The 12469-nt window shown below is 38.4% G+C and overlaps 1 protein-coding gene across 7 annotated transcripts in view; it reads right to left on the bottom strand.

The window, feature by feature from the left end:
- Positions 1-1572: 1572 nt before the first annotated feature.
- The window catches only part of LOC120334036 (unconventional myosin-Ic-like), a 64486-nt gene continuing 53589 nt past the window's right edge, over positions 1573-12469 (bottom strand). For all 7 annotated transcript variants that reach the window (XM_039401481.2, XM_039401485.2, XM_039401484.2 and 4 more), the window contains 13 exons: positions 11925-12097; positions 11389-11483; positions 10968-11076; positions 10390-10514; positions 9455-9572; positions 8837-9008; positions 7936-8108; positions 7345-7504; positions 6413-6590; positions 5617-5814; positions 3988-4153; positions 3495-3594; positions 1573-3146 (listed from right to left, as the gene is read on the bottom strand). In XM_039401481.2, coding sequence (XP_039257415.2) covers positions 3123-3146; positions 3495-3594; positions 3988-4153; positions 5617-5814; positions 6413-6590; positions 7345-7504; positions 7936-8108; positions 8837-9008; positions 9455-9572; positions 10390-10514; positions 10968-11076; positions 11389-11483; positions 11925-12097 — 1791 coding nt within the window. In that variant the 3' untranslated portion in view covers positions 1573-3122. The remainder of the gene's footprint in view (positions 3147-3494; positions 3595-3987; positions 4154-5616; positions 5815-6412; positions 6591-7344; positions 7505-7935; positions 8109-8836; positions 9009-9454; positions 9573-10389; positions 10515-10967; positions 11077-11388; positions 11484-11924; positions 12098-12469) is intronic.

Below are 12469 nucleotides of genomic sequence, written 5' to 3'. Positions count from 1 at the left end.
GTCACAGGGGGAATATCTCGAATAGATATTCTGATAAGTGCTATACTTGGAAGCGTCGCATCTATCTCTACATCCCTTGATTTGATTTTGCCGTCAGTGTCTCTGAGGAAATCCTCACGAAAGCTGGTATCATTGTTGTCGGTGGCAGAAAAGGTTAAAATCCAGTTCCCCTTCCTACTTTCGAAGAGTGCCCTTATTTGATCACAATAACCACTTGTAGACGAGTTATTGTACAGTAAGTTCATCAATCCAGTGAAGTCAAAGTTGTTGTTGGTTCTCAGAAATACAGTCCGTGGTCTTGTTGTGTTTTGACTTGACGGTTGTTCTGTTGCGGCTGCTGCGGCAGAGTAATTCATAATCCAGATGAGTGGTTAATCCGCTTATAAATCCAGGTAGGTGATAAATCCAATTATAGATTCTTTTCCTAGCTAAAGTATACAAAGCTTTCTGCTATACTTTCAGCGCTGGCGGAGAGGCCCGTACAAATTCGCGACGGGGAGGGCTCTCTCGGCTCCAATACCTAACGGCGCTTTATTCACGACCCGATCGCCACACTGAACTTCACACATCGGTTACACACGATGGAGTCGAATGTTAGACCAGATTCCGGGAAAATATCAAGGTATAGGTAGCACATTTTTAAGCTAATAATAATGGTGGTCGAATATTCTTTTCCAGAATTAAGCCTACGTTAAATGAAGACAACCTAATTGGCATGTTTCCTCGAGGTACGCTTCAATAATATCATTGGCATAGTTGAACCGCACAAAACCTGAAAATTTGCTCAAAAAAAAAAAAAAGCCTGGGCGCTTGTAGCGCAAAAGGGAGTTTCGGTCCAGTGTAGTGAATTGAGGTCTGGGTCGAGAGTAGGAAGTATGGGGAGACAGGTCAGTGGGTTGAGGATAGGAAGGCTGAGGTAGATAGGGCAGTGGGTCGAGGATAGCAAGGCTGAGGGAGGTAGGGCGGTTAGGGTTAAACTTCCCACAAATTTAACATACTAGGTCAATTGGGCTAATATATACATAAATACATAAGATTTCCGGCCTCGATGGTATTGAATTATCCAATTTAATGGCTTTACGACCCTGTACATCAGTGCTGATTGTATAGCTTTGCCGTTTTGGGTCGTTGGTCCATCTTAATGCCAATGAATCCTGTAAATAAAACTTCAACAACTTGCTCGGCGGTGTGGCTCATTGTTCTATTATACGCTTTGGGGGAGCGACACCAATATTCAACCTGTCTCAATAGCGTCACCCATCAATTTTAATTTAATATTGTCAAATTACGGGACCTGACGTATTCTGAAACAGTTGGAATCGACCTTTTGGGGATTGTTTATTGTCTATTAGCCTTTTGATATGTTACTGGATGTGCTGAGGGATAACTGAAACAACTGAAAGTTAATAGTATTTATCATGCTTATTAAGTTTATTTTGACTCCATAATCAATACAGCAGAGTTATGGATACTCACTCATTTGCCGTGTGCAAACCACGGCCCTCTTCATCAGTCCAAGCATTATTCTAAATGACTCCCCCTTTTGCCAATCAATCGCACACAAGACACCCATAATATAATAGCAACTGTAATTAATTATATTGATTGTAAATTAGCAACGTAAGCAGTAAAAAATGTAATTTCTTAATTTGTACCAGACTTGCTACTTGATTGTGTCTCTGATTGCAATTAGCAAAGTAAAAAAAAGATGAAACTTAAAATCACGAATACATAATGGGATTCATCAAACAAATCGATTTAGTGGGTGGCGATAAGAATATCACATAGCAAGCAGTTGCTTATTCGCAGTAAGTCAATGCAAAGGCTGGGCAGGTTCAAACGGAAACTCCGAATCGTCCCCATCTTGTTGTTTGCCAAAGGACAATAATTTCAATCCGTCGAAGCCAGATTTTAGAATTTTTCAAAATGCAGTCAGTAGCTGGCTGGAATTTGGGGCGATACGTGCGCAATATTTCTTACTGATCAGCGAAACTGAATGAGTGATGTTTTCAGATTTATGTCCTTGGCCCAGCCCTAGTCAATGCACAATTTATACTGGTCTTCAGCCATGAGAAGTTAGTCTATGCTGTATTGAAAGCTCACAAATATACTTGCTATTTCATAGAAAGCAATAATGTCAAACCGACCCCTCATATAATGTACAAAGTGTGATAAACAAAAAAGCAAAACACCTGCAGTGCAACAGCAAAAATTAACAGCATATCAGTAACATTATTTAGTATTTACAGAATATAAAATATTTGTTAAAATTATAAATGAATTAAAAAATCTGGTAACACTACTTGGGTAGACTAAAAAGGGTTGTCTGAAGGGCTAGTTAATGTTTTCAGATCAATTCTAGGTAAAGGATTATTATTATTTATCCGGAGAGGGAGGGCGTGGGCAGATTGACCTGGCTCATGTAATAAACCATTACCTCTTGCCCTGTTTTGAGGCCAGGTGTGGGAATAGTTGAGCAGTTATTCCAAATATATGTGAATTTTGGCTATTCATTTTTAAAAACTAAAGCAACTGGAAATCATAAACAAAACCATTTTATGAGGCGAGGGGTATTTGAGCCATTTCAATGTATATAGACGTGAATTAGTGGGTTCACAAAAACATATATAAAGGTTGGACGGAATATCTTTAAAAATTAGTTTTTAAAAGCTAACAGTTCGGACAATTTTCAAAAACTATAAAAGTAAAAATATACTGTGTTTGGAAATCATATTTTCAAATTTTGTAAAACTAAATGGGTTTGCTAGTTATTTTGATTTATTGCAAGCATCTTCAACATGAAATAGGCTGCTATTAGGAAATTACTTGAATTCAAAAAGTAATATAATTGCAAATAAACAATTCGAGATTTAAAATTCCAAAGACCTAAGTGAGATTCAGTGCCTTATTTAAAGGTATCAATGCTCTCTGGATTCTGTTATCAGCTATTATCAATTATCGTATTTCCTGATACGTCGAATATGGAGTAATCCAAAATCACTGAAAATTGGATTAATGGCGAAGATTCGTTTAGTGTTGTATTGAAAATATAAGTTTGTGCATGATGTCATAGCTTTGGTGATGTCATATACTGCATTATAATATATTTTACATGAATTTTCTCATCTTGATCTTCCAGTAGAAACCTGAAAACAAAATAAGACGTTATAATTTTGTTGTCAGACATTTAGAAAAAACAAATATATAAAAACCTGTGGCGTGGCGCATCCTGTTGGGAATACATTCGTCACCACACTTATGATTACCATGCGTGAGTTTGCGGTTAGAATCCCATGCAGAGATGCGAACGAGAGGCCATGGTTCGCCATGGTGTTCTATTGTTTAATAGGCTTTCCTCTCCAACATGATAAATATGTAAGTTTGGCACATTTTCATTGGAGTTGGACTTTCAATGGTGATGTTCAATGGCCTTTTTTCTCTTGGTTCCAAGTTAGTGAAATGAACAGTTTTGGCCTCTCCTAGTTGCTACTCACCACAATCAAGTTTCCGCTCTTTGCTTTCGTGATTGAAGGTTCAGGACCAACTATGAATTCTATCTGTCCCTGCTTCCCTCCTGCCATCTCATGAGCAAGGCTGGAATAAAAGAAATGACGTTATTCGAAAGCTGCAGTTTATTTATCTGCTAACCAGAGTTTAACAAACATGAGTGATCTTTTAGCATTTCGAATAAAAATCAGGCGGAGATGAAAAAGAAGAGTTAAAAATTTGCCTTTATTTCTTAGGCCCACATGTTTATCCACTTCAAAAGGCATAATAAAGTAGACATTGACGATCAGATCACAAAATTGAGTTTTATTGGAAAGCAGAATTTAATTTTTTCATGCAAGTATGCCATGACTTTTTTCCTGATAATTTTCCGCCGCGCGAGCAAGAAAATTTTGGAGTTGCTGGGCTAGAGAACGCAATAGATTTTGGTAAAGTCATTTTGACATCACACTACCAACATATCCGAAGTGCAATTCTTACTTTTTAGTGACAATCCTGACTTCGGATTTCTTTCCGGAGAGAATCGCAATCTTCGTAACGGCCTCGATGGAATATTCACTTCGTACGATCATGTCACCTTTCTCTTTGTTCTCCACAGGAGCGTGAAGGACAAATAGGTCATCGGATAAGTTGCTGATTGATATGCCTGATAAGATGAATTATGTAGGTTATGTTAGGATATGGCAGTGGTTCTCAAACTTTTTGAAAAATTATGCATGACGGTCCCCTTGCAATTTTTCTGGGGACCTGCAATCCGCTAAAAAAAATGAAAGCAAATAGCAAAGCTGCGTATCAAGCATTCATCCATTGAATGACATTAAAATAGTTTACTGAGACGGGTGCGCCTTCTTGGCCCCCACTAGTTCTTCTTTCTACCTCGGGTTATGTTTTGGATAATGCAACTCTCATATCGTGTTTCACGTCCATTCTGTTTCAACATTTTGTTATAATAGTGAGGAACGTAGGAAAAGCTACTGCACATTCGTAAGTTGTTGCAAATGGAATGAGCACTTTCAGTGCCATCCTTGCGACATCATGATATGACGGTGTCACTGTGGTTCTTCTTTTCCTCCAGAACTCATCACAGCAGAACCGAGGTTCACACACGAATCGTTATACCTAAATTTATTTTTTATGGCAGGGGGGGGAGGGCATTTTAAAATTGCCTTGAAAAAATTTACAATCAGATGCACACGCCTAACGCCTTCCATGAACAATACGCTCTGATTTACGGTAGTTGCCGTTGGTTAGATAATAATGTCTTCGGTAGAGCATGTCGTGCTTTAGATAAACACTGTAAAAGCACGACATCTAAATTTCACTTCAAATCAAAGTGCGAGGTTAAAGGTCTCACGGTCCCCCTAAAATCGCTCGCGTACCCCTAAGCGACTGCGGACCCCAGTTTGAGAACCAATGGGATAGAGTTTTCACATTTACCCTGTGGGAAAAGAAAACATATAAAGGGGCTCATCACAACATCTTGTAGGCTCAACTGATGAGATTGTTAATACAAGGGCTGGCTTTTCAAACTGAGGGTCCATTAAAACAAAATATCATTCGATTTGGTTCAGGACCAGTACCGAGACCCACCGTCGCCCAAACAAAAAGGATATGATGCGCAATATCTATAATATTGGGATATCTTGGAAAGGAGCGGAGAATCGCTCCCTGGACTCAAAAGATTATGGTGTTAACAAAAAAGCTCATTTCCCAAGATATAGCAGATATAGTTAACAATGCGGAGTACCAGGGGATGCATAATAATGGATCGAATATTACAATACACTTAATATCATTGTAGTATCATACACTTAATATCGATATAGTTAATTTTAGAAATAATTAGAATTTTGAGTCGTCAAACATGTAGATCAAAACGTACGATATCTCAAATGATAACAAACAACACAGATAAAACAATCCACATCGAGATATAGTGATCTATGTAAGTTTCGAATGCACTTGACCCCAATTCAAAATTCCATATTCAAGAACATTTCTCGGAATGTATTCGGAATAGTGAAACATTCAGCTTTGGCCGTCCCTGATTTCACTATCTGCTTGTTTATACCCCTGCTCTGAGTGAAGGCATGACAATAAATAGAATACCTGTTAGTATATCGTGTCCGATCTTCTGTTTTAATTTTCCATCTTTAGAATCAAAGAGATAACTTGACTTCGACGTTATTGCGAGGACTCGTTCCCGAGCGTGGTAACCGTGGCGATCATACTTCGTGACGTGGCATGAATAAGCGACTTTTTCGCCTCCCTCAATCATGGCCATCATCTTAGGTTTCATTGGCTCAGCTGAAGGTATAAAACAAATGTTAGAATGGATAGGTACCAATGGGCTGTCAGTGCCATTTTGTTCATATGCATAGTTGTTTACTACTGTGTTTCATGAACCGTAAGACGCCCTGTCAACGAATTGCCAAGATTCGGTTTGGTTATGAGTGTAGGCAATAAAGCATAAAGCACGACCTGATTCATACATTAGGCTTGTAATGCATGCATTATAAATCTATAGTCCATACAGTACTCAGGGCATATCAAATTGAATCAGAAATCTTTTAAAATGTAGCTGATTATGTATCCGTTTGCACAACCCCCAATATAATACAATGCTGGTAAAGATAAGGAGTCCTGGCACTTCGGGCTCTGCTCGCAGGTTTAAAAGATAGTCAAGTGCAAAAGAATTGCAGGATCCTGGCTAACATAGGGTGTTTCACATAATCGCTAGTTACGATTTCCTCCACCATCACGTCCATGCATCTGGAACAAATAACTGGCTAACTAATCCCATACCTGGAATGGTGTCTGGACGAGAGGTCGCCCGTGGTTTGCCTGATGATTCTTATCTACTCGTTAACAGTTTAATAACATATTACTTATCAGCCGCACTCACTTAATCTCTTATCAGTGAATGGTCTCTTCAAGCTATCTTCGTACGATTCCTTCTTATCTCTGAACAATTCTGACGCAACAACTTTCTCTTCCATCGCACGTTTCTTCTCAGGAGTTGTACGTTTCACGTAGCGTCGTGTCATGTTCTGCATGTTCAAACGCTGAAGAAGTTCAGCCGTCTGTGAAGGAAAGAGATTAATGAAGTTTTAATGAATTGTAAAGAGACCTATGGGCAGGGGGTATATTCACATGGCTAACACGGACAGTCCACAAACGCGTAATAGAACTAAAATAAGGAAAATAAAATTATGGCCCAACCCTAACCTGGTACACGCACTACGGGAGTACCATTTTGTCTGATTAAAGTAAGATTTTCTAACTATTTTTTTTTTATCTATGTTTGTGTTATAAGTTTATTGTGTGGTTAATAGAGTATCCAATAGCTAACTAGTGCTCCTTCCTTTCTTACTTCGTTTAAGTGGATCTGTGTGCACTGACTGTATGGTTAATGTGGGAAGAATGAGAACTGTGACACTCAGTGGTTCAAAGGTCGCACAGACAAGTTTTGAATTGTTTACAGTTTTGATGGTATATGCACTAGATATATATATATACTATGGTATACCCGTAATGAGTGCATAAACATAGAAGAGCAAACAAGAAGGTTTGAGATGATATCCACCAACAAAAATGCATTCAATCAGTGAGATTGCCGCCGTTGCACCAATTTATTCACTTATGAGGTCATCTCAGTGGGGTCAAATTGAATTTTTAGGAGGAAGTATTAAATATATTATTTTATATCGTTATTATTATGTGAAATGAGTTCACTTACTGGGTATAAAACCAGTTAATCAGTGGAGTGAAGTTCTGGTACCTGATGATTTTGCATTTTTGCAGAATGTTTTATTTTACAAAGATAAAACTAGTTACCTCAGTGAGAGCAGCAGGTGGAGTCGGCCATGATTTGTCCAAAACATTCTTTGGTAATTTATCTCGGCAACGATGCAAGTACGAAATGCGAACGTAATCCAAGAAATTTGCGTTTTCTGGGCAGCGGGGTTTGCCACGGTTGATGAAGCCGATGATGAACCTGAAATATTGAGAGGTTGATGTATTAATGAGGCGTAAATACCTTGAACAAGGCTCCAGATAAGTAATCATTCATATACAAAGCTATACACTTGAAGGCAGTGGTGTAAAATGGTACCCATGGCACTGTTTAAAAATGTACCTCCTTTTTTATTGACTGACACATTTCAACGATTGTTGTTGAATGGAGATATTTAGTACGCTATTATTTACGTTAGGTTTTTATTATTTCCAATGTGAAATTATTTTATTGAAAATATTTTACAATTTGAACTTTTAGCTTTTTTTGCTGCCCTATCCAAATGGCTTCCATGGCACAAGTTGTCCTAGGCCGTCTAGCCAACTTAAATCATTGAACAATAACCGTTTGCAAATACTTCAGGTCAACAAATAATGACAACTTCTGTAAAAATGTTTGTTAGCAATACATACTTTCTGACAACATCTACAGCTTTCTTTCTCTTCTCTTTGAGTCGTTGAGCCTGAACTCTCTTCCACTGAGAACTAATTGTTGTCACAGCGTTTCGCATGCGATGGAAAAGCTTCCACTGTCGGAATCCTCTCCATGTTGCCTGCATCAAGGCTGCTAGCTCATGCTTGCGAAGCTGTCATAATAATATTGGTCGTTAATAGCAGGGTCAACATTCAGAGAGACAAGAAAATGTATTGAATCAGTTCTTTTTTAATAATTTTTGTCATAATTACCAGAAAACATAAGGAGTGTGAAAGGAATACGGAAGATGTTGCTTTTATAGCCATATAGTTATATTATGATATAGATTTATTGGAAAAGTTATTGAAACTCATATGAAGTATATGAGGGATCCTTGTATGATATCTGTTGTACAGTGATTCGTGAGATTGCTATAATCAAATTGGTGGTAAAAGGTGGGTTGGGTCAGCATTTAGAGTAAATTCATTTGGTTATTTTTTTTGGTAATTTTTAACTGATTTAGTTGTGAGTGTTACAAAGCTGTAAAGAATATGATTCAAAAAAAGAATAGGATGCATTTTATTGCCGCATTTGAGCAGGGCCACTTGGTTGCCAGCTGATTGGTCCCTACCTATTTCGTATTTAAATATATTGAGAATCTTTTCTGATAATCGAGAATCGACCTTTAAACTCTAATTGTTGGACTCAGCAAATCACACAAGTAACAAGTCCTCATAACCAATTTGGCCTGGTTACTATATAATAGTATTTATAAATCTGTCTTTTAAACCTCAACACACAGCCAACGCCAAACCAGACGAAGCCTAAACAGCCTTAGCCTTGCCCAACTCTCAAATGAAGCTCAAATTCTACCAAGTGAAATGTCACAAGCAGTCAAACCTGGAAGGCGTCCTCCGTTGCGAACAAAGTCTTTGGGAATCTGATAAAAATCTTAGTTTTTCCGACTCTGTATTCATCTTCCTTGTATTGCAAATACTGGCAAAGAGTTTGGACGCCGTCCTTCGCAGACCCGCGGTAGTGCGGCCAAGTGTCAGGGCAGAGAGATTTATACCTGGAGGGCATTAAGATATATAAGAATTAAGAGTGGCTAAATTTCCTCATGAGTTGTGCGAATCAATTGAACTAAGATTTGGGCTCTGAAAATTGAAAATACAGGAAAATTCTGATCTTTAGCGGCCTCTTACTTAGATTGACACAAATATCCTATGCATGAAAAATGAAAGGTGTGAGTGTGACACAACAAGGGCTTAGTCGGAAATTTTCACCGGGGGGGTTCTGAAATTTCTATTGGCCAAGTTTGATCGCAACAGCTAGTGGGTCCGGCGGAACGCCGAAAATAGTGTGTTTTCATGAGTCTTGGAGTCTAAAAAGCATTGGTTTTGACCCCCAAAACCACCCCCCCCACCTACCCGGGCTAAGCCCTTGTACACGATCACCCTCTTGTTTTGAGCAAATTTCTTTTCAAATATCCAGTATTCTTGAAGAGCAAGTGCTTACCTCTTGACGAAAACATCATGAGTTCGTCTGTAAGCGAACCCGGCTCGTCTGACTCTCAGATTTTCCATCAGTCCAAGATATTTGACCTGGTGGCGAACCAGAGTTTCTTCAAAACGATCTGTAATAAATATATAGGTTAAAATATTGTCCTCGAAAAGATGAAGTGTGAACTGTTGTTTTTTAATATGTGCATGCCGCACACTGATTAGTAATCGCCAAAGCGAGAAAGTTGTTTCGCATCAAATTGTGTAAAGGAACTGAAACCTATGGGCAGGGGGTATATTTACTTGGCTAACACAGACAGTCCCTGACCTCGTAATAGAACCAAAAATAAGAAAAATCGGAATAAAATTATGGCCTGACTCACATACTACGAGAGTACCCACTTGCTTTGAACAAATCCTTTTAAAAAATATAGAGGCCAAGCAACTGCCTAATCCCTAGGCCAGGGTGGTCCAAACGTTCCCGCCGCTCCATTATCACATTCGGAGAGTACGGTAATCAAGAAATCGCATTTTGTATTGTTTCGTAATAAAATTAATCAGAAAAATCTTTTGACCTATTGTTACATCAATAATGTCACTGAATTGACTAGTGTTATGGCTAGCTGAGGCAACTAGCAAAGTTGAATGATGTGCTTGGCAGTCTAAATTAATATCTGGCTTTCTATCTTTTTGGCGGGAATATATGCTAACAATATACTGATATAGGCATCATAGAAAACTAAAAATCGAATGCGAATTCTATTAGCCTGGGATGGCTATGTCTGATAACTATGTGTTTGCACAATAAAAGTGTTTGTTTTGTATTGCACTGTTTACCTATTCTTGGCACTATTGTGGCCTGCGAACAATGCAAAAATAATTTTGTAGCCCGCGAAGTCGACAACCTTGGACCACCCTGCCCTAGGCCATCACTTCCCATCTCGCACAAACCTGGTTGCTTTGTATCGTTAGGTTTGATGCATCTGACGTAGGAAGGCTCCTTCGACATCAAAATCTCCATCAATTTGTTCAGACTTGATCGGAACTGGGTTCCAACCGTTTCGGGGCGTTTCAACCTAGAAGAAAAAGTGTGAAAGTCAAACTTCAGAGAGCAAACACTATTTTGAAACACAGCGATCTGGATTTTCACAGTTTTAGAGTCAATGAAATGCATGATTGAGCAATAGCTATTTGTTATGCTGCCAATGCAACGTATGAGCAAGCAGGTGTAAGTTTATGCTGTCAATGTGATGCATGACTAAACACTAGCTATAGGTTATGCTACCAATGAAATGTATTACTTGACAATACCTTTTGTATATTCTGCCAATGCAATGCATGAATGAATACAAATAAAAGTTATGCTGTCAACACCAAGCATGACTAAACACTGGCTTTGGCTTGTTCTGTCAATGCAATACTTGAGCGAACACATGTCAAGTTTATGCGGTCACTGCAATGCATGGATGAACAATGGCTGTACTCATTCTGTCAATTATACGCATGACCGAATTCAGACGACAACTTACTTTGTAAGTTCAGATTTCAGGAAAGTATTCTTGATAACGGTGTTTGAGGCCTCAGACATTGTTTCCTTCAAATCACGGAAAAGCAGGTCGTTGTTCTTGTCAAGGAATCCTGGAAAGAATCAGATTCAGACGAATATTTTAGATCTCCACAAGAACATGCTTATACCTACAAGGTCGGAAAGTGCCAATATCTTCCTGGTACAGCACCAAGTATAAATAGTCACTGGCCGACCGGAGCTAACACTGAAATCTCTCATAAAAAAAAAATAAACAGTAATTAATAGCAAAAAAATAAAATTATATCGAAGAGAGATACCAACAGTTTGCCTAGCTGATTTATTACACACTGGGTGAAGTGGTGAGAAAGTTTGGACCGAAAGTTGATCGGGAAACACTGCTCTACTAAAACACATTCAATCACCTTCAACTCCATAAGTAACATCTCCTGCGTAATGAATCATCCTGAATTCATCATATTGAATGGTTTTTCTCAGCTTTGAATCTCCGAGGGCGTGCCTGAGGAAGAGAAATTATGCATGAGCATTATAATATTGCATATGAAATTATATTTTTATATTTTATTTTTATGGTTTTGCATTCTAGAGCAGAGAGTGTTCACTTGAATAGTTTACTGTTATTGTTTTGTCATTTATATTTACAGAGAAGATGACGAAAAAAAATTCATCAAGGGGAGACTGGCCCTCTATGGTAATGATGCTAAGCTGGGATTCCATTCCCTAAAACTTCTTGAATAGTCCTGTTCATGAACTCGTAATCACAATTTAGGGGCGAAACTAATACCTAAAACAAAAATTAATCTAATCGTTGAAAACAATCTTTGATTTTTGAGAAGTAGTTGGTCCCCCTGACCTATGAGTGTGCCTAATCTATTTTTGATCAGGAATAACAAACTTTTTACAATACAGCCTGAATTCAGTTATTTCCCCCCAAACCTACGTTATAAAATGCGGATGTTCTCCCACAGTTTCCTCCAATTTCTTCAGGAAAGTTTGGTCGGTTGGATCGCCAGGTCTCAGGCATTCCTCATCCATGATGTCAATGATTCCTTTGTGTCTTTCCTCCACTAAATCACAGATGATTTTATTGTTGAAATATTCAACCGGTTCCCACTGGAAAACGAGAGGATAATGTTGAAATAAAAGGCCACGAACCGAAACCGATAGAGCAGTGCCGTATCTGGGTATGACAGCCATGGCTCATGCTATGGATTGGGGCACAAGAGGGGGGGGGGGGCAGTTTTAATCATAAAAAGTTTCAATAAACTAATTTAAAATTGGAACCAAATGAGATTTGAACTTGAAAAACTAAAAACGTCATCTCAATTCAATAATAGCTGTTAAAAATTGTCGGTCAACGAACAAGGGTGGCACATTTTTGAACATTGCCATGGGCGCCAATTTACATAGATACACCACTGCACAGAGTTCGTTGAAAAGATCAACAGAATAAAAACTTTCTAATTAAAATAAGATAGTAAAATC

This window comes from Styela clava, chromosome 15 (genome assembly GCF_964204865.1).
Source record: "Styela clava chromosome 15, kaStyClav1.hap1.2, whole genome shotgun sequence".
Classification (NCBI taxonomy): domain Eukaryota; kingdom Metazoa; phylum Chordata; class Ascidiacea; order Stolidobranchia; family Styelidae; genus Styela; species Styela clava.
Note: the sequence above shows the minus strand (reverse complement) of the source record. Positions and strands in the feature narration are given on the sequence as shown.